The sequence below is a fragment of the Brassica napus genome, chromosome A8, assembly GCF_020379485.1.
Source record: "Brassica napus cultivar Da-Ae chromosome A8, Da-Ae, whole genome shotgun sequence".
NCBI lineage: Eukaryota > Viridiplantae > Streptophyta > Magnoliopsida > Brassicales > Brassicaceae > Brassica > Brassica napus.
In genome coordinates, this window is record NC_063441.1 from 19,723,713 (window position 1) to 19,746,101 (window position 22,389).

Here is a 22,389-nt window from a genome sequence, read left to right on the forward strand (position 1 = left end):
ATATCGACATCGTGAAATTTGATATTCATATATAACGACAATACTTTTTATTAACTTGTTGACTAGTTACATTTGTAATCTCGTGTAATAACTGGTAATACAACATGCACACAATCTACTTGATAATCATTCTAAATAAACCTGATTTATTTCTGAAAATAGTCATTTGTCACTGTGGAATGATGGAATAAGTTGCAAAATCATAAGAAACATGATATATTGTTGTTGTCATATTGCACTATTTCACTTACTATTAGTATCTTAGTTATATATATATATATATATATATATATATATGTATAATATTGATGATACAGTTTATTACATGTTTAATTTATTGCATCTCTCGTTCATAATCAAACTTTCAATAAATAATACGATTGTATTTGTTAATCACGAACGAAGATGATGGATGTAATAGAAGAATTATAGATAACTACATACACAAAAGCATAAGTCGTTCAAAAAAAGACAGTATTAGCAAGACAGCATACAGTCTAATCTCTTATATCTATAATGTAACAAGCTAAGGTAGATGCTCTAGTCTTACTCTTACTTAATCATGAGATTTATTGGCTAGGTAAGTAATAAATTGACTAATCAACCACAATGGGTGATTGGCAACAGATAATGGGAGTTGAATTTTATGTCAGCTGTACAAGCTACGTTACAACCGAACTTTTTCTTCAGTTTTGTTTTAGTAGTATCATATAAAACATTTAAGTTAGGCTTTGGAAGTTTTTTGTTCTTACAGAAATATTACAAGTACTCATTAGCAAAACTTGAATGACACAAAGCTCTTTTTAGTTTTGGATCATATGAAAAAGGGAAAACATGAAAAGCCAATGCTTTTGTGAATGCTTTGTTCGCATTATCACTTTTTATCCTCGCTCGGAGATTGTCGGCTTACATTCGTTAATGTAGTATGTCCAATCTCTCCACATCAATAGAGGTTTTGTTACACATTTCTACTAACTTAAGTATCATAAAAAATAATCATACAATCAAGAAATTTCATGAAATGTATTATTTTCATTCTTTTCAAGTCAACACGAAATCAATGTCTATTACATCATATTTTTATGGATACGCTAGCTACTTACAGCTTTGACTACACATATGTACCATAAAATTGCCAAACAGGAACCGAATGATCAGGAAAAAATATCCACACAGTCCACATTCCACACTCCTTTTACATGTCAATTCCCCACTCTACCACTCATGACTCATCACGTATGTTTTGACACATTGTTAGGTATACATTATTAATTTGTAACGGTTTTTGTTACATATTTGTTGTCCTCTATTTAGACGCCTGTTTATAATCTGAGAGGTAAGTAAGATTTAAGTTGTTTAGTCAAATTAAGTGCACACTTTGAAGAGAGGGAACATGCTTTAAAATTATTGTAATCACACCACTTTAAAAGTGTTAATTTCTACTTTCTCCATCTTCTGGCTGCGTATATTAAATTTATTATTTAATATTATCAACATTCTTGATCACTGGAACCATATAGAGCTAATTACAATTCGAATATATGTAGTATATACTACATATGGTTAGTGGACAATAATATAAGGTTAATGTTTATTAACTATATAATGCCTTAATGATGGCATGAATTATTAAGCGTTTATATATATGTGCATTGAGCTAGTGGACTCTACATACTTATTAGTCAAATATTCATATGTTATAGAACATTTTTACCAGCCAAAAGCCTAATTGACTGGCAATTGATATACATCTCAGGCAATGATGATAAAGACAATATTAAATTTGTATTAATCAAGGCACTAATCAACAAAAGTTTTGAGTGATAATTAGAAGCGCGTCCCCTACCACATCCAGAAATTCTAACCAAATATTTAAATGGAAAATCGACCTTATTAACATGCCACATATAATATCAAACCCTAAAAAGTCAATTAATATTAATTACTATGAATGCAGCATTTATAACGCTTTTGATTTGTTCTTTAAACCTAGAATTATAAGAAACGTATCATTCAAACTTCAAATAGCTTTCTAAATGCTGAATTAGACCAATTATAGCAAAATGAACGGCAAAGTCTGATAAAAATAACTACTATATAAGTTATACCTAGAATTCTTCTACTCCCTATAACATAAATTAAATTCTTATAAGCTAACCTGATTTTCTCAAAATATATAGTATTCGCTATAAGCCTATAATATATAACCAATAATATAAAAATATCAAGAGATCCTTTGAATTGCACATGTATATTCAGAGTTTGAATTTTTAACATACAAATCTGATTAATATAATTAGATGAGCAAGTACACTGGAAATATTGCAGTTAAAATTTCCTTGGTCGGATTTTTTTGACATAAAATTTCCTTGGTCGCTATCTTAGTCTCCTCTCCTGGGCTAAGCTTTATATTCCATGTCTCCCCATTTGATATATATATATATTCAGTTTAGTTATATTTAAATTGTTATAAAACTTTAGAGTTTAGTTTCAGATTAATTATACTTGTACATTTAGTTATGGAAGAACCAATATAAGAACCACTTGAAAGGTTTATAACTTAGCTAGTATTGACCCTTGAGTATGGTTATAAATTATGATTGTCTTATTGTAGTAACATCGCCAATCACATTTATATACACACATTATTTGGTAACATATATGCTTTTCTATAGCGTGAGGTACGTGACCAATATATACAAGAGTTTTCTATATACAATCAAACATACAAACAAAGCGCGTAAAAGAAAAGAAATATACAGACTTGCATCAGTTTATAACAAACGAAAACAAAATTGCAAATAATATTATGCTTATATTCTAATACTGGTTTTTCATTTTTTAATTTCTCATTTGTTTGAGCCTCGCAAAAATAAATACGACAAAGAGTTATTATATAGCCAATCTAAACGACGGAGCCTTCGTGGATCGTTGAAAGCTTCAGCCTAAACGATCGAACCGCCAACTTTGCTCGCCTCGAAGTATGCCTTCTCAAATTACGTACCGAACCGGACCGGTTATAACCACTCGAAGCCTTATACGTCGTCGTTCTCTTCACCAACGGTCTTCCCTTACTAACCGCCGTTGACTCGCTTGCTTCTCCGTTAACAGCAGCAACGGAACCGTCAGGCTGATGAGTAAGCGCCATGATCGGCGAGATCCTCCCCTTTTTACGCCGCCGAAAATCTTTCCCGACGGAGTTTTGTATCGCGACGCTTGCTTTGACGGCGAGAGCCGCCATGTCCGGCGCCGTTAGACGGTTCCGCCGTTTGGAGATCGGAAGGACGAAGTAGATCTGCTCGGCGTGAAGCGGCTCTTCCGATTTGACCGCCGGGATGAAATCGTCGTAGTGGAGAGAGTCCGAATCGCAGATGAAATAAGAGGAGGAGGACGACGCCGCCGATGATTCAGCTTCAAGAACCTGAGATGCTAGCACCGGAACATTGTATTCCCGTAGATCGCCGTTGACGGAGACGATCTTCACCGTTGGGGGAGAGTTGGAGTCTCTCCGATTGAGCGATACACAGATTCCCATTTCAATGGATGTGAAAAAAGTTCAGAAGAGATTTGAAATCGATTGAACGAGTAAAGCACAAGAAAGAAATATTCAAGAACAGTTGGGTTATATATAGAAGAAGAAGAAGAAGAAGAAGAAGAAGAAGAAGAAGAAGTAAGACGAATTCTAAACCGGCTAATCAAATTCGAATTAATAACCCGGTTAGGGTCGGGTATAACTTTCGGTGATGTTCAGAGAAATATTGATTGATGGTTAAATATCGAATTCATTCGTCTTCACACGGTGTTTGTCTTTTTTTTGTCGGTGGTTGTTTATTATACATTTCTATAATTAACGAATTAGTTACAACATATCAGTGTATATATAATCAACATGTATGAAAAGTATCAGTGATGACCTAAATAAGCATATCAATATATCATCAACATGTATGTAAACTATCAACAAAGACCTAGTAGATAAGCATATTAATATATCATCAACATGTATATAAACTATCAACAAAGACCTAGATAAGCAAATCATTTTATCATCAACACGTATGTAACGTATAATCAGCAAAGACTTCAATTTTAAAATCTAGCTGTAACTGCAAATAATGGCCAATAACATAAACAATTTAATTATAATTCGGCTTTGAAATTTCTCAAATAACCTATAGCTGGATAATTTATGTAAAGAAGCATGTGTGGAAGAGAAATACGTGTATGTTAATATGTTGGATAATTTGATTTCATATGTAATACTAACATGCACGTCGGCACATTATGTAAATTTGCTTTTAATCGTGTGTGTCAACAGACTCGATACTCACACATGGCCGATGACTAAGTCTAATTCTGATATCGTTGTTCCAGCAACTTCGTGTGCATGGATAATCACAAGAAACACACACGAGAAAAGGATCTTCACACGAATCAAATTAAATGCATGATATTAAAAGTTCATAATTAGGGACCAGGAAAATGAATATGGTTTAGCGTCCGATGTTCACATGTTAACGGACAAGTTCGTGCTTATCAACAACTATATATCTCATCTATTAAAAAAACATCCAAATTTTAGCAAAAAAAAAATCTATTAAAAAAACAGCCCTTATATCAGACAAACAAATTAAACTATTATTAAAACAAATTTCAAGTAAGACGGCATATATAAACCAGCTTGTGTCGACAGAACCTCCTTGCACGTCGTCTTGTTCCTTTACCAGAAGTATTTCTAATTTTGCCTTATACAAATTCGTGTTTGATTTCTCATTCTTAGTTACGTACGTGTTAGTTTGATCAAAAAAAAAAAAAAAAGTTACGTACGTGTTCCAAATATTTCTAAACATGTTAATATTGAAGGTAACTAGGTAAGTAGGGTTTGCGATCATTAGGGCCTACTAATAACTTGGGCCAAACTGGGTCATCTAGTGGCCTTATATAAATTACTATAAATGATAGTTGTTCTTTTTTTTTGATAGTTGTTCTTTATGCCCATCGATACCAAAAACCATGACTCATTTTCTCGATCGTGCCTTTTTTAATGTTTTGTAATTTACACTTTTTAACACCTCAACGAGCATTTTCGTAACTGTTGATGTAGAATGTGTTCTGTTTATGTGTACGAAGCAAAGCATACAAATGTTATTGACATACCGGCAATCAGATGCCTAATTAATATGTTAGCTGCCTTATCTAATTTCCCCAAATTTATCAAAACAAATTTAACGGATCTTTTTTTTTTAAGTTTAAATCGACCATCTTCATTTCGCAATACTGTATTAAATTTAAAATCCATTTAGTTATGGCCGGGTTTTTTCTATAATTTATTTTGCAACCCAAGCAGATGATCATAGATTCAAAATACTTCCCCTAAAGATAAACTAAATACATGAAAATTTATCGATCTTCAGAATTTATATATGTTTTGTCAATAGTTGAAATTTCTTTGCCCACAAACATCATTTTTTACAGAATTGATGCTTGCGAACCCCGCTCAAGGACAAGTCATCCACTTGAAACTAGTTTTTTTTTTTTTGAACAAACACACATTTCATTAATCATAAAAGGTTCTACTCTCCATCATGGAGAGAGCAATACAAGAGAGAGGGCAGATTTTGCCACTGAATCAGCTTCCAATGTTACAGACGAAGGATAAACCTAAACAAAATTACATAAAAATAAAAATGATAGATATCAAACAAAATACTAAACATAGCTGGTCTTTTTTTTTTGAAACACAACATAGCTGGTCTAGACTCTTATACTTTCAAGAGCTTGATGAGGGTGAGAGAAACCGACATGATCATCACAAGGGATCTCATATTTGGAAACGTAGCTGTCATAACTGCTAAGCGGATGGCGAGGGCCACAGCCATAAGCACCAAAGAGACAAGTTTACGGGACTCGCATAATCGGGAGAGCGACTGTCACAAGGAGACCCAGAGTAAATCACTCCTAATCCACAATCACCCGAGAGACAATCCCATGCATCATCAACATGGCAAGTAGCCACAGATGGCGGGAATGAGAGGGAGAAGCGTGACTAACTAGATTTCATTGTTAGGGTAACTTATAAAAATATGAAATGTAAGAGCAACAGATAATATTATAAGACACTACCGTCTACTTACAGCGTCTAACACAATAAAAGAGCAGCAATACATAATTTAGTGATACCACGAGTTTGCCTTACGGGAAACGGATATTTGATTAAATGCTGATGAAATAGTGAACTAGTAGAGTAGCTCACTGAATATAGTGAAAAAATAGTTTTAATAAACCTACTCATAAAATTAGTTCTCAGAAAATCCTACTCATAAAATTATTATAAACCACTAGAATATAAGTTTAATGAACTAATGAAATTTAATATAAATATTTTAAAACATAATTCTAAAAATATTCTGAATGGTAACAAATATTTGCCGTTTTAAAACATCAAAATATAAAAGGTAATATTAATATACTATCAATAATCCATCACATTTTTCTACATCTGTTAATGATATTTTATAGTGGCTTATGTTAATTTTTTCCGGACGAAATTCATTCTAAAATGAAATACATGAGCTCATACATAAGCTGGTGAGATAAACTGGTATACTGAGAAAACTCAAGAAATAAGAGTCTACAAAAAAGCGGTAACTAGAATTCATTCCAGAGCAACTTACGGAAATAAATCATACAATCCGATGTTAACTAACGTCTTGGGAGACTGAACAAGATAACTCTACCCAAGGCCTCACGTGGTCACCTCATACCCTTCCTACGTACGTGTTCTGAAATGAATGGTTTTATTAGACACGTGTTGTACTCACAGTGACGAGGACGCTCAACTAGTTGGAAGTTCGGCCAATTGATAAGTAAAAAATAACCCCTTCGGTCATTGCGTCAGCCAGCGCCGCTGCTCAGCGAGGCCGTCTGAAGGATTACGTGCCAGAGCCACCGTTATTGGCGCAGTACTCTCTTGCGTACGTGTTTTTGTGTAAATGATAGTTTAAAAATAGTCACGGTTTTATTCAAATACGACTAAAAAGTAATGAAAATTTATGTCGGTACGTATATGTTCTTTCTATTTATAGACTTGGACAGCGATCAACCAATTATGCATATACGTTGTGGTGGCCTCCACAGTTTCAATTAGGCCTCTGTATAAAGAGACAGTTACACAAAGAGACACATTGTGTGTTTGTTTCTCGGTGGAAGACACAATGTGAGTTTGACACACATTTCTTTCACTTTATTCCGCCAGTTGTCTTTTATTGCCCATAACTACCCTTGGTTGTTGTAAAGAGAGTGTTAGCTTTTTAGAAGTCTTGTTTCTTTCTTTGTAACTATATTACGGTTCAGTTGTAATAAATGTAAAGGTATATTGGATACAGCTAATGGGTTTTATGTTGGATGGTGCAGTCGTGGATGGAAGATATGTGAACGTGTGGACGAAGCTTTGTGGACGAGATTTTTAATCTTACAAGAGTTTTGTAGAATAGATTTCGTGGACGAAGTCTTGTGGATGGTTTTAGTGGATTATAAGTTCATCATTTTCATAAAAAGATGATCAAACCTTTCTTTCATATATAGTAAATTTACCATCAAAAAGACAATAACTAATTTCAAATGGACCAAAAAATTGTAACTAAAGGTTTTTTAACAGAGTTCCATGGATGAGATTGTGTGAATGAGGTTTGTGATGTCTTATGTTCAAGGTTTTGTGGATGAAGATCTTATGGATGAGGTCTCATGTTCAAGGTTTTGTGGATGAAGATTCGGCAGCCACCTCCACCAACCACCACCATTGTATCCATACTCACGTCTTCCACCATCGCCTCCACAACCACCACCACCACCGTCATCGTTTCCACGGGACTGAGCCTCGAGAATCTATCAGTTGCGAAGAGCCTCATGGGAAGACGGTGGTCTACGGCGTCCTCTGCAGGATCTGAAAAAAGGAAAAATCATTAACGGTGGCTGTCGGTGGTATAAAAAGCACACAAGTTCTTGTGGACGGACGATTGTGGATGGATTATGAATACATGTTCAATCTTCATCTTCCCTCCCACATATTGAGAAATAAAGATTCAAGAGACTATTCAATTCAAAAAAATTAGTATATATTGTCTCCATCTTTAAATAATTTTACAGTTAGTTAAGCTGGAAACAACAAAAAATGTCAAAACATTACGTAAGCTGATAGTAACCACGTGGACAAGCTCTTGTGGATGGATACTTATGGACGGATCATGTATACATGTTTGTGAGTACGAGGTTTGAATTGCATGACTTCTTTATAAAAATGTTAACACAATTCTCTTGACCACAAGTATCTTGTCCATAACTATCTTATCCACAATGCTCTCTTCTATAACACAATTTTCTTAACCACAATTCTCTTGACCACAAGTATCTTGTCCATAACTATCTTGTCCACAAATTCTGGAGAACCACAAAGACGATGGAGGATGAAAGCAAGTGTGTTAGGTCTTGAGTAATATTCAGACGGCGACAGGAGAACCGATCTGTTGCGAAAAGTCTTTCGGGGAGACATCGTCTTCTCTGTTCTCTGCAATGAAACAAAGATTCATCAAGAAACAGTGAGTTTTGTTTTTAAGCCGCTAGGACAAACTATAATTATGTTATTGCTTGTGAAACGAGAAACAAACCTTCCATGTCGGAGATTGAAACCGAAGCAAAGCGGCGTGATTACGGACACTACAATTTCTGGATCGAGAAATCTGAGACAGAGAGAAAGAGGATTATGATTTGTTTTCTGAGATGTTACAAGATCTAGGAATTTAGGAAGGGAATAGGTAAAGACGTTTTTAATAAAGAAAAAAAAGGAATTAGCTTTATTGTTTTAAAAATATTAAAGTGGTTCTAGTTATAAGGTTCCATCTAGTTAATGATTCAAAGAAAAGAGAGAGTTCACATAGTTGAGGGATAGATAAGACAATTCACTAAAAAGAAGTGTTCACAGAGCTCAAAGTGTCTTTTTAGGTAATTGGAAACTTGAATTGTGTCTTCTGGAGTAAATATCTCCTGTATAAATTTATCATTTTAGTTATTTTCTTTGATAAGTTACAAACAGGAGCAAGATCACCAACAAGCAGAATAATAAAATGATCAAATAGTGAAAATAATCAAAATTGATTCGTGGATTACTAGAGCTAATATGACATTGAATAAGATGCCATATAAAGGTGATGAACACCCGTATCTTAATGGTGGCGGAGAATCACAGCCTTTCAGATTCCACACGGCTCTATCCACTAGCTTACTTTTTTAAAAGTATGTTGATCGTTGATACAAATAACATTCCTTGGCGTACTATTACAATATTCTTCTTGATAACGTCAAGCTATAACAAATCAATCAACATTATTGAAAACAATATATTTCTGTGTCACTCTTACGACTTTTAAGACACAAAATGCATATATAAGTATATGATGACCTCACCATTTCAATTATATACTCTCTTAAAATAGTTTAAAATCAAGTAAGGATAGGTGGACTATTAGGTATGACCTCACCCTTTAAATTCTATACACAATGGCGAAGACATTAGCTGCACTAGACAACACATCAGCGTTTATATATACTCCTGTTATTACAGTTTTACTTCGTATTATTACAGTATGAACAAAAATAATTTACACATTACATTACAACACAACACAAAGCCATATGCTTTTAAGCAAAGCGAACATCAAAACTATATAACCTAAATTCTTCTATATTTATATAAAAATGTATCTATGTATGTGCTTAGTCTTGTTTCCTTTATCTTATATGAAAAGAAACTATAAAAAAGAAGACTGCCATGTACAACTTTATGACTACATCCTAGATTTTACCCCAAGAGTTATACATTATAATATTGACGCGTATTATTACCCCATTTTCTATTTATAATACTAATTTATTAATTATTAATACTTTTTAAAAAATTATTAATACTTAATACGGGGTTGTAATTAAGTAACTTTTTTAGAACGGAGCACGGTGCGGAATCCCCTTTCGTCTGCTTGAATTCCGATGATTATATATCGGAGGTGTTCCAGGAGAGAAACTGAAACCACCTTCATCGCCAGAGTTTGGAGACCGTTGATCACCACCTGGACCATAGTCATCAAACCTAACGGTAGAGATCGAGAGACCATTCATCAGACGGTTGAAAGCTTTCGTCTTACGCAGTTTAGTTGGTGTGGTAGCCTCATCTGATTCCAACCCACCTTGATAGTCTCTCCCGTGTTTCCCTTTCATAGAGAAGGTCAGACTTTGATCTCCTCTCTTCATTCCCCCGAGCTGAAACAGTAAAACCAACCAAGAACATACAGTCATTCCACGTGTAACATGCATCCACATAAATCATGAACAAAACTATACTATATAAATCATACGAAGTGACATATGTGATGGGTTTATGTTTTATACCTTGCAACCAAGAGAGCAGAACCGGAAAGAATCAAGAAGGCTTCTACAACATATTTCACAAGTGTTTGTAACACCTTTTCCGATTCTTGGCTGAGGTCTTTCATTGAGGAACAGGATCCTTGCACTGTTGATTATATATGTCTGAACGCAGGAGATGTCTATGTACTTTTGTATCTCATTCACTCTCACCACGTTGTGGTAAGAAGATCTCCTTATCTGCAATTTAGTTTCATTTTCATTTACATTACGAAAATAAATAACCCAAATTTTTTTTTTGAAGGAAAGAAAAAAGGAACGAGATATTAGACCTGAACAACACGATGGTCTTTATGTTTGACCAAACAGTAAGAGCAAAAAGCAGCTCCAGCACAATCGAGACAGAACATGTTGCATTCGTTTTTGTTAGAGTCGGCGTGGATCGAACATGGGATGAAGTAGCTGCCTCGTAGCATTGGCATTAGCCACGGTGGACTCGTATAGTCTTCTTCCTCCTCTGTTCTTATCATCGGGCCCTGAAACTTTGAAGTCAGAAACTGGAGAAGATAATAAGATAAACAAAACAAAAGGGTAAAAGAAGTATCACCATGACTTTCTTGTGATTGGCCTCGAAGGCTCTCAAGTTGAGCTTGTGGTTAGGGTTTTCGATAGCTAGATTTGCTAGCTCCACATTAGAAAAAACGTACGAGAAGGAGGAGGAAGAAGAAGGTAGATGAAGAGGTAAGTGAAAGGGGCGGCCCCGATAAGTTTATAAAGTTTATATTTCATAGGAAAACAATTTTCGAATATTTTTTAGTTGTTTTATATTTTTGTTACTAGTTAAAGGTATCTTTTCTGTTGTTCCTTAATATATTTAGTATTTACTGACTTCTCTACTTGGGAAATTTTCTGTTTGTTTTGTTCTTTAGTTAATTTCGGGAAATCATTATCTCTCTTTTTTCTAAGTCATCCAAAGACACACGTATCTATGGATATGCGCCTTATTCGGAAATTCGCTAGGCGCAATGCGTGCGGATGATCAGCGCCTAGCGATTTATCGAAAAATCGAAAATAAATCTGAGAGTAATCGGAGATTTTTTTATGGTTATAGTACTCACTAGTACTTATCTTCATTTGTGGATTCCAAATATTATTAAAACTTAGGTCAATTGTTTTGTTTAAACCTTTTGGACCTACTAAAATGTGGTTCAATCCGTGAATTGTGGTGTTTTATAGTTTTTTATTATTTACTTTGTTTTAATAAATATAAAAAGATACACGTATGTCTTCATCTTCTTCTTCTTTCTTTGGTTCTGCGATTAAACTATGGCCATCCATGGTTTTTTCTTTATTTTTTTTTTTTGTTTTCACTTGATTTTCTTGATTTGTACACTATAATTACATCAGATCTACAAATAGAAACATCTTCAGAGATTTTTGAGATTTCTGGAAACAAAATTACGCGGCGGTAGTTAAAAGAAAAAAGCATTATGCGGCCGTGTAACCTTAAACCACGTTCTGGGCGGTCAAAACGCGGGTTAGCGTGGAATGCATCCGAACTGGCCAAACTCGCTACGGTGACCCAACGCTTCATGATTTTGCGGACGATTACTCGGCAACTCGGCCGCTTTTTAGAACAAGGGATATGCGTGTCTGTTGAGTGTGTTTCTACAAGACTTAAAAGGATTTATTTGTAAAGGTTAATTAATAACGTAAAATGTGATATTATTGTCCCCAAATGGACATAAATAATTGAGTTCCTTGCTATTTCCATCATCTATAAAAAATTCATGCTAATTTTACTACTTCTGAACTTGTGTTATATGATGATTGATAGTTAACAATTTTTTGTTTATGTTTTTTTTTTCACGTATTATAACAGACAAACACATGTGGATGTCAAGTCTAGTTAAGCCTTGAGAGTGATACTACAAAAATAAAGGAATAATCACACTTGAATTTGAAAAAGTCAAATAAGAAATGGGAATTAAGTATTGGTCACAATTAGAAAGACATTATCCTAATTCTTTGTCATAAAAGGAAATAGAGGTGGCGATAGATGAAAAGCCAAACAGATCGACGGGTCTGAGAAGAGACAGAAGAGAAGAGACTAGTCTAGTGACATCTGAGCCGTTGGATGAGAAGAGCCTTCTCGTCTCATCCTTTTTTTGGTGGGACGTGGCCGACGCTTTTGTCCCATCCGGTTCACACTTAACAGTCGTGGCGAACCCAGAGCTGTCGAATTAATAGTAGGGTAGGACCTGCTTCCGGTCCATAGGCCAGCGTTTAGCTGCCACGTTATGTAACGTGATCCAAGAAATAATAATAGGAGTTTGTTTATACTAATTGAGAAGCAAATTAAATTTTAAAAGTGGAGGGTAATAATTTAGAAAGTCCGTGATTGTAATTTGTGTGGCATGCCGCATGCGTCGTTTTAATTTGTTAGATTCTCTGGTATGAGTCAAACCATGTCGGCTTTGAGAATCTCTTTGTACTTAGACGTCATTATGGGGAACGATGTATTTCAATTTTAATACTATGGTAACCGAAGAGTTATGCATCATCGTTGAAAATTAAATTTGCATAAGAGTAACAGAAATGTATCAAAGCCGGTGGTTGCTAACGTAGCGTTAAACAAACGAACATGGCAGAAATATAAAATCCCAAACTAACAACAAAAAGGAATCTGATTTAAATCAGAACTTTATGGAACATGTACAAGCCCAGCCTATATATCGCGTTGAGCATATGGAACATGTTATAGGCCCATCACAATAATTTACATTACATTTGTCTAAAAGCCCAATTCATTAAAGTCTGCAACCCATCAAAACCATTTGTCCTAGTAATATGGGGCTGTGGGGTGGAGTGGAGTCCTCAGAGTTGATGCTGTATTCATAAAAGGTCAACATTCTTAATAGCGGGAAACAATCTCGAGGGGAGATCCAGTGGCTCTTTCGTAAATAGTCGAGATACCGTAGGACAAATAACCCATTGTTATTTCCACTTTTATAATATCATTTATAGATAAAATTGCTTTAACCCACATATATTTCTATTTTTATATCGCAAAAATTTATACTTTTTCTTGTACACTTAGAGATTGCTATTTTATAAGAATACATTAGAACGTATATCACCTCTATTATAAAGTTCATCTATTTTTGAGGTAAAAATAGCAAAATACATTAGAGATGGTCTTATCTAGACATCGAACCGGAACCGAAGCCGAACAATATAAAATCAAAACCAGACCGAAATTTATAAAAATTAAACGGTTCATGTTTTTTAAACCTAATAAACCAAAATTGAATTAGAACCACAATGGAATATTGAATTAGAACGCAATAGAAATCAAGTGATTGTCCGAATATATAAAATATAATAATTATTTAATTATATGTAATATAATTTATAAATTAAAACTATCCAAAAAAACCGAATGCGAATATTTCTTTCGTTTTTTTGTGTTTAACTTAAGTTTTTGAGTTTTTCTTTTTGGTTTTTCAGCTTTAGACTTGAATTAAATCCGAACTGTTTTTATTCGGTTGTTTTCTGGTTTTATGAAAAAAAAATAGAAACTCAACCCAAACTTGATCCGATCTAGAAATGTCTGGTTTCTAAATATGTCAACATTTCAATCCGAAATAATCCGTATCGATTCGAACCGAGAACCGAAAACCAAGCGGTAGGTAATGTATGCAAACATATCTTTCAGAGCATTGTGAATATCGTCGTATTGTTTCCTTATTGGTTTAGTATATCTCTTGACCTACACGTGACCTTTGTACTCTTTTAAATAAAGACCAGACCAGGGCCGTTCTCTATTTTTCACTTCTCTCTCTCTCCTAACACACACATTTCACCAAACACACTCAACGCCATGGATTCAGACTTCGGAATCCCCAGAGAACTCTCTCCTCTCCAGCAACTCCGTTCTCAGTACCAACCCGAGCTTCCTCCTTGTCTCCAGGTTCTTCTTCTTCTTCCTCTTCATTCATTGGATCTATTTTGAAAACTTTGGCTTCTCTTGTTTTATATATTTATCATGGACTTCTGCAATGAATCCAAATGTTTGTTTACTCGAGGAACATTTTCAGATCTAAAAAGTTTCCATCTTGTAATGATCTCTAATCTGTATTGTCCTGGACTTGCTGTTCTGTTTTATTCAACTTGTCAGATCTCATAGCTTTGGTTCTATTTGGATTACTATTTTGAACTTGCTCGTTTTTTTTCTTCTACTTCTCTGCTTCAGGGAACTACTGTCCGCGTGGAGCTTGGTGATGGAACCACTGTGTCCGAAGCTTCTGATTCCCACATCATAGCTCGCGCCTTCCCACATACCTTAGGACAGCCTCTGGCTCACTTCCTCAGGGAAACCGCCAAAGTCTCTGATGCTCACATCATTACTCAGCTTCCATCAATCAGGGTTGGAATCGTCTTCTGTGGAAGGCAAGCTCCGGGCGGACACAATGTTATCTGGGGTCTCTACGAGGCTCTTAAGGTTCACAACGCTAAAAGCACCTTGCTTGGCTTCTTGGGTAAGCTTCATCATCTCTATTGCTCATTGGCGTGAGAGAAGATCCTGTTTTGTGATTATAGTTCATAAAAATCTATACTTTGTATCTATAGGTGGTTCAGAAGGTCTATTTGCGCAAAAGACTCTGGAGATCACAGATGATATACTCCAGACTTACAAGAACCAAGGTAGGTTTGTTTGTTCAAGGCATTGTAGAGTCTTTGTTCATTACATTATTCTGATAAATTGGCGGTGAATAATGTATGTTTTAAAAGGTGGTTATGATTTGCTGGGAAGAACCAAGGATCAGATCAGAACCACTGAGCAGGTCAACGCTGCACTCAAAGCTTGCACTGATTTGAAGTTAGATGGCCTTGTTATCATTGGAGGTATATATACCTACGTTTTTTATTTATATTCACTAGCGAAGTTATGGTGTGAGTTTCTACTAAAAGAAGAGTTTCTATTGGGGTGTTCTTGAAGGTGTGACATCAAACACAGATGCTGCTCATCTTGCTGAGTTTTTCGCCGAAGCAAAATGCTCCACAAAGGTCCTAACTTGTTCTTGATCACCTTTTTTTTTTTTTAAATTTAAAATCTCTCTATTGATACTATAAGGAACATATAAAAATTTCAGGTAGTTGGTGTTCCAGTTACTACAAATGGAGATCTCAAGAATCAGTTTGTGGAGGCAAACGTTGGTTTTGACACCATCTGCAAGGTAAATCTAAACTTTAACCCTCTGCTTACTTCTCTCTTAGTTTTTTTTTGTAGCTATTGCAGCTAACATGATCAAAACATGTTATGCTTGGCTAATGATCTCTTGTTTCATATAGGTGAATTCTCAGCTCATTAGCAATGCCTGCACGGATGCTCTGTCTGCAGAGAAGGTACATGCTATTTCTTGCTAAAACTTTCAACTTGTAAGAGATTTCTAGTCAAACTGTAGTTTATGTACTTCATACAATGATGATAATATATACACTTCTATCAAGGATTTGGAATCTGTTACAAAGTGAACAAAGAAAAGCTGTGCTATTTATGATTCTGATATCAAATTTCACCTTTTTAATTGGCAGTACTATTATTTCATCCGTCTCATGGGTCGGAAGCACTCTCATGTTGCACTTGAGTGTACCCTCCAGTCTCATCCAAACATGGTTGGTTATTTTTAATCCGGTTTCTTAACGTAGCTAATACATGCCAGTATTTCTAGACTCTCATTTGCATGTGATGCGATCTTCAGGTGATACTGGGAGAGGAGGTTGCAGCATCTAAGCTCACCATATTTGACATTTCTAAGCAGATCTGTGATGCAGTTCAAGCAAGAGCAGGACAAGGTCTCATTAATATGAAAGATTATGCAGTCATGTATTTTACAGTTCACTAACTCGATTGCTATACTATTGATTGGCACCAGACAAGAATCATGGAGTCATCCTCATTCCCGAAGGGATCATAGAGAGCATTCCTGAAGTCTATGCTCTGTTAAAGGTAATGGTTTGATACTTGTAAACATTTATATCTCATGTCTAAGCTGAGTTTTTGTGATGTGCAGGAAATTCACGGGCTACTTAGGGAGGGTGTAGCTGCTGATAAGATATCTACTCAGCTCTCTCCTTGGTCATCTGCTTTGTTTGAATTCCTTCCTCCATTCATTAAGAAACAGGCATGAGACTTCTCTTTGTTTTACTCCAAAAGCAAATAAGTATGGATGCTTACAAGATGTTCATTTTTTTGTTGTTGTTGCAGCTACTTCTCCATCCTGAGTCTGATGATTCTGCTCAGCTATCCCAGGTAAGATGAAGAAGATGAAACAAAAGATGATTGGAGCTAATATTTATATAAAAAAAAAAGTTGGGAGTCTTAAGTGGTTTGTTTTGCTTTCTTTCTTCAGATTGAGACGGAGAAGCTTCTTGCGTATCTCGTGGAGACTGAAATGAACAAGCGCTTGGTATGCTCCACTTTATCTGAATATTCAAGTTTGTTTGCAGCAGCTAGAAGCTCTCTTGCTTACATAATTAAATATTTGGAACTTGATAGAAAGAAGGCACATACAAGGGAAAGAAGTTCAATGCTATATGTCACTTCTTTGGTTACCAAGCTCGTGGATCTCTCCCATCCAAATTCGACTGTGATTATGCCTACGTAAGTGTCACTGCCACTCTGATAATAATCTTTGGGATGAATATTCACATTATTGAATGGAGAAAAAAACCTGTCAGGTTCTTGGGCATATATGTTACCACATCCTCGCAGCTGGTCTGAATGGATACATGGCAACAGTGACCAACCTCAAGAGTCCTGTGAACAAGTGGAAATGTGGTGCTGCACCTATTACAGTTGAGTCTCGTCTTCTTATTTTTTTATGTAAAGATGGCGTTGATACAACTTTCTTTCTTTACTGATCTTTAACGTTTTTAGGCAATGATGACGGTGAAGAACTGGTCCCAAAATGCTGGTTCTACTTCAACCTCAATTGGTAGACCTGCAATTCATCCGGCAATGGTGGATCTGAAAGGCAAAGCATACGAGTAAGCATTTTCTTGTTTTTATTACAAAAAGAATATGAAGGCACTTGCTTACATTGTTGCTACATCTAAATGGTTTTTTTTTGGACAGGCTGTTGAGACAGAACGCAGACAAATTCTTGATGGAAGATCTGTACAGGAACCCAGGGCCGCTTCAGTACGATGGTCCTGGCGCAGATGCTAAAGCAGTGAGTCTCTGCGTTGAAGATCAAGATTACATGGGGCGTATCAAGAAGCTGCAAGAATATCTAGACCAGGTATGTGTTTTCTTTTACTATCGTTTCGAAATGATTGTATATTAATAATTATTTTTGACATTTTGGTGGGTCTGGTCAGGTGAGGACGATAGTGAAGCCAGGGTGTTCTCAAGACGTATTGAAAGCAGCACTGAGCGTGATGGCTTCAGTGACCGATGTTCTCACCACCATTTCTTCATCTTCAAATGGTGGTCAACAAACTGCTTAGAACGCAAAAGAAAGAGAGCAAACCATCTCTTTATGAGCTTCAATGTTTTTTTTTTTGCATAAACTCTTTTCAATATCCCACATTTCGTGTTCTTGTTTTTTTTTAAATTCTGAAACGATGTAACGTTTGTTGTGGTCGTTGAGTTTAGAAATCGAGAAAAACAAAGTTTTGAATTTATGTTATCAACAGAGTTTATTTGTTTTCTAAATCTACCTACCATATTTATACATCTTTTGGGTTCGTTCCATATTGAGCCCATATTATCTATTTCGGCCCATTAAGCTTTGCAAATTAGATGTTAAACTCGGTCGTTTCAAACCCATCCATGCTTCCAATACCTTCTTCGGCCATTGACAAAGGATTGTTCTCAGCTCTCTCTCTCTGTATCTCCTTCCTATTTCTCCGCCTGCGAACCCCCTACGGCGCCACCGTTAGCCCCTCTCTCTATCCTTCCCGTGTTTTCGTCGCCGGCGCCGTCGCTGTAGAAACAGGTAAACCAGTTCTTTTTCCTTTTTGCTTGTTTTCTCTGTTAGTTATGAGGATGTGAATCACAGCAATAGAGTGAGCTTCTAATTCTCAATTGCGTTTCCTTCTAAGTAGTGTTTACTCGAAACCCAGAAAGAAAGGGAAGCTTTTTTTGATGGAGGATACGGAGATGCAATTAGGAGACGTGCCGCCTTGTGTTGCTACTGATGATGTCCTTAAGGAAGAACCAGAAAAGAACCTAAACACTAGTGAAACCCCCCAGCCCATTCTCCCCCTGGATAAGGGAGATGAACATGGTCATGAGGATGTTGGAGTTTCTCTTCACTCTGAGAACAAGACAGATGATGCTAAGGTGCAGGTTTCGAGTCCCAAGGCTGGAGATGGGAATGGCAAAAAGCGCAAAAATTGGTTGCTGAGTGATTCTGAGGTAATAATAATAATAATAATAGACTATGTTACTTTCTACTACATTTGGTTTAAAAAGGACTGATCTTTTTCACTGGATTGAATATCAATTGTTTTGTTATATAAGGGAAAGGAACTTAGGAGTAACGATTATTCTTCTTACGAGTTCGCTTTTCTATACAGGCAGGGGAAGTTGATGAAGCAGGGACGTTAGAAGAACAGCAGGCGTTTCTAAGAGAGTTGGCGACATTTCATAAAGAGAACTACCTGGAATACAAACCTCTTAAGTTTTATGGGCAGCCTTTAAACACTCTCAAGTGAGTTTTTAGAATATGTTGCTTTTGTTTCTTAAACAAACTCATATTCAATTTTAAATGAGTGTCTGACTTTTGCATGTTTTACTATGCAATGTAGGCTATGGCGAGCAGTCGTTAAACTAGGTGGCCATGACTTGGTATTAAACTCCTACATCTCCACTTTATGATAACCAAAACCATATCATTTGAGTTTGACTCGTATGATTGTTAGTTATATTGGATTTGTTTGAGTTATGGATAGCATATGAACTGTATAACGTGTAATATTTTAAATCGGTAAGCTTATTGATGATAAAGAGTATCTATAGCCATGTGAAAAAAAATTCAGAGAGGAGATAAGTGATTTAAGTATATGCATATATGTCAATGAGTGTTTGATATGTTGTCCGGAAAGTATATTGGTTTTACTGTTATTTGGGGGTTTTTATTCGATGGTTCTCAGAAATTTCTACTGGAAAATTGAATGTTTATTGGTTTTCATGATTCTTTTGTTTTTTTTTCATGTAATTTAGGTCACCACATCTAAGCTATGGCGGCAAGTTGGAGAGTCCTTCAATCCTCCAAAGTATGGCTGATATTGCCCTTAGACTCGCCGTTAGTGTAATTTTCATGATGGTAACTTGTTATACATTTGGTTTAACTATCTTTTCCAGGACGTGCACAACAATCTCCTACACATTCCGCAATTTCTATGAGAAGGTGAGTTTTGTTGTTGTGCATAAGTACCATGTATTTATCTTTTCTACCTTTTTACTTATCCACTTCAGAAAGTTCTGACTACTTCTGTTAGCACGTTGGATGCACTGATAGTTTTTTTCTTTCTGTTTTATCATATAGATATTGGTACATAGTGATTTTTGAATATTTGCTTCAATTGTAGGCACTTTTGGAGTACGAAAAGAGTTTAAGGAAAAATGGTGAGCTTAACTTTCCTAATTCAACACACAATCTGTCTTCAGGCCTCGAGAAAGAGGTAAACAAATTCCCCTAAAATGGTAGCTTTTGTTAATGTATTGTGGGAACTGGTTCAATGGTCATGTACGGAGAACATGTTGAAACTGAGAGAATGACAGCTTAAAATTTCTTTTGAGCATTTATTTTATGCATAAAGGAATTTCTTGAATTAGCAGCTAAACATGTTAAGCCCCACCGGCACCATCTACAATCTAGCTGAATACAAGTTATAGCCTTTTATGTCTGATAGGAAAGCTGCTAACAAACCTATGTGCATAACCATGTTTTGATGTAGGTTATTAGTCATCAAGGTTCAGGATCAGGAAGGGCTCGGAGAGATTCTGCAGCTCGTGCTATGCAAGGCTGGCATACACAGCGCCTTGTCGGATCTGGAGAGGTTACTTAGACTATTGCTAAGATTTCACTTCAAATTTTACTGCACATTGTGACTTCTCCTGCAGAAATTTCCTCTGTACCCATAACGATGTTCTCCTTTTGTTTCAGGATAAGGGCTTAAGCTCAACCCCAAAGCATAAGAAACTCAAAAGCATTGGTAAATCAATTCCCTCAAAGCATTGATATTCTTGTCTACAAGAGTTGCTTAACATTGTGTTTCCAACGGTTTTTTCAGGCTTCCAGAAATCCAAAACACAAACTTGCATGGACCTTGTTCTTTCCCATGGAGCAGAAAAACAGTTACGTCCTGCTTATTTGTAACCCTCAGATAGTTATTTTAGTTTTTGCTTCTTTCTATTAATCCCTCTAAGCACTAATAGTATGAAAACAAAAGCATTTCTTGACCTTTACATGTTACTATAAATTTCTTTTTCTATCTTGTCCCTAACCAATGGAAGATATTAACTAACAATAATATGATTTTGGCTTCTTAGGTCGGTTGCTGATGTTGTTGATGATGGACCCCTTGCTGACTGGGTGAAGATAAGTGTCAAAGAAACTGTGAGTAACTTCTGCCATCTTTTTCCTCGTTGTAACTAGTGATCAAAAGGCCGCTTTGAGAAACGCCAAAAAGAATATTGCAAACTGGATTAATTGTTTTCAATCTGAATCTTACCAAATCTGTTTTGTTTTGTTTTTTTTAACTCACAGAAGGAGTCCTTTGAGATATATGCTTTGGTACCTGGACTTCTTCGCAAAGAGGTGATCACTCCCTTGAACCCCTATTAACTCTTTCACTTTCGTATGATAGCAAGCACATAGAGAGATCTCTTAGCTACCACAGCAGATCATAACAGAGTTCATAGTCCTGAACATCATTTGTTTTTTTTTTTTGTTCTCAGATTCGAATTCAGTCAGATCCGGCTGGACGACTGATTATAACAGGAGAGCCTGAGCAGCTTGACAATCCTTGGGGCATTACACCATTCAAAAAGGTAAAACTTCCTTATATATCTCAAATATTGCCATTAACCAATACATAGACTTGTTGTTATCTTACTGAGAACCGTCCTGTCATTGTGATTATGATAAAATCAGATTGTTGGCTTATCAGCAAGAATCGATCCGCTTCACACATCTGCGGTCATGAGCATGCACGGTCGGTTGTTCATACGAGTTCCTTTTGAGCAGTGACTGATCTCAAGAGTGAAGTCGTTGTCTGTTTTTAGTTTCTTAAAGGAACGCAATCGTACTAGAACAAAACTGCTAAGGCTGCTGAAGCGTTTTTCTAACTGTAGTTCTAGTCTGAAGACCGAAGTGACGAGCAGACAATCAGACATTGTATCTTGCTGCAAGGTTTTTATGTAGAAGTTGAGACTAGTTGGAGAAGCTGCTCCAGATCTTATAGTTTAAAGCCTTTATAGGATGCAACCAACAATGATATGTGTTTGTTTACACCCAAAAAAAAATGATATGTGTTTGTTCAAACTCTGGAATGTTAAGCTTTTCTTCTTTTTTTTTTGGTCAAAAATGATGTGTTTGTTCAAACTCTGGAATGTTAAGCTTTTCTTATTTATGTTTTTTTATAGATATGAATAGATTTACATTTTTACCTATCCCATCTACTATGTATAGGTTTTGTAATGATTTTCGACTTTATCATGCCTTTTTCGGTATTCGTCAAGTATGGATATGATTTGTTTTCAAAAAGTGAAAGTAAAGTTTTAAGGGAAAACAATAGTAACAGAAAACTTATTTGTCATGTTTCATGAATCTAAAAGGTTCATGACTATTCCTTGGGGGACATGATGAAAAGAATATAAAGTTCATGATATATTTCAATATTTCTATCATGAAGTTCATTTAAGGTTCAAACTCGTCAAGTCCAGGCTATTTTTTTAGA

The 22,389-nt window shown here is 35.7% G+C and overlaps 4 protein-coding genes and 1 long non-coding RNA gene across 5 annotated transcripts; 2 read left to right on the top strand and 3 right to left on the bottom strand.

The window, feature by feature from the left end:
* Positions 1–2,648: 2,648 nt before the first annotated feature.
* LOC106413945 lies at positions 2,649–3,937 on the bottom strand. The gene has a single exon (XM_013854669.3). The coding sequence runs from the start codon at positions 3,533–3,535 to the stop codon at positions 2,906–2,908; it is 630 nt and encodes a 209-aa protein (XP_013710123.2). The 5' UTR covers positions 3,536–3,937; the 3' UTR covers positions 2,649–2,905.
* A 4,160-nt stretch (positions 3,938–8,097) lies between these two features.
* On the bottom strand, positions 8,098–8,933 carry LOC125577155. The gene is made up of 2 exons (XR_007315469.1): positions 8,664–8,933; positions 8,098–8,563 (listed from the first exon to the last, which is right to left on the bottom strand). It is a non-coding gene; the product is annotated as an uncharacterized LOC125577155 (long non-coding RNA).
* A 631-nt stretch (positions 8,934–9,564) lies between these two features.
* Positions 9,565–11,286, bottom strand: LOC106412045 (protein RGF1 INDUCIBLE TRANSCRIPTION FACTOR 1-like). The gene is made up of 4 exons (XM_048738069.1): positions 11,021–11,286; positions 10,746–10,949; positions 10,438–10,653; positions 9,565–10,308 (listed from the first exon to the last, which is right to left on the bottom strand). The coding sequence occupies exons 1-4, from the start codon at positions 11,021–11,023 to the stop codon at positions 9,991–9,993; spliced, it is 741 nt and encodes a 246-aa protein (XP_048594026.1). The 5' UTR covers positions 11,024–11,286; the 3' UTR covers positions 9,565–9,990.
* A 2,849-nt stretch (positions 11,287–14,135) lies between these two features.
* On the top strand, positions 14,136–18,157 carry LOC106416093 (pyrophosphate--fructose 6-phosphate 1-phosphotransferase subunit alpha 1). Its single transcript, XM_013856926.3, has 18 exons — positions 14,136–14,386; positions 14,669–14,954; positions 15,046–15,120; positions 15,208–15,321; positions 15,416–15,483; positions 15,570–15,653; positions 15,769–15,822; positions 16,012–16,092; positions 16,179–16,272; positions 16,353–16,426; positions 16,491–16,601; positions 16,685–16,729; positions 16,830–16,886; positions 16,976–17,080; positions 17,158–17,274; positions 17,357–17,466; positions 17,555–17,720; positions 17,800–18,157. Exons 1-18 carry the CDS (start codon positions 14,297–14,299, stop codon positions 17,926–17,928), a joined length of 1,860 nt encoding a protein of 619 aa, XP_013712380.2. The 5' UTR covers positions 14,136–14,296; the 3' UTR covers positions 17,929–18,157.
* A 93-nt stretch (positions 18,158–18,250) lies between these two features.
* Positions 18,251–22,102, top strand: LOC106415778 (AT-rich interactive domain-containing protein 6). Its single transcript, XM_013856552.3, has 14 exons — positions 18,251–18,419; positions 18,529–18,841; positions 19,003–19,136; positions 19,234–19,273; positions 19,649–19,701; positions 19,790–19,835; positions 20,017–20,109; positions 20,386–20,487; positions 20,595–20,643; positions 20,722–20,785; positions 20,981–21,047; positions 21,198–21,248; positions 21,389–21,481; positions 21,585–22,102. The coding sequence occupies exons 2-14, from the start codon at positions 18,569–18,571 to the stop codon at positions 21,678–21,680; spliced, it is 1,161 nt and encodes a 386-aa protein (XP_013712006.2). The 5' UTR covers positions 18,251–18,419; positions 18,529–18,568; the 3' UTR covers positions 21,681–22,102.
* The last annotated feature ends 287 nt before the right edge of the window (positions 22,103–22,389 follow it).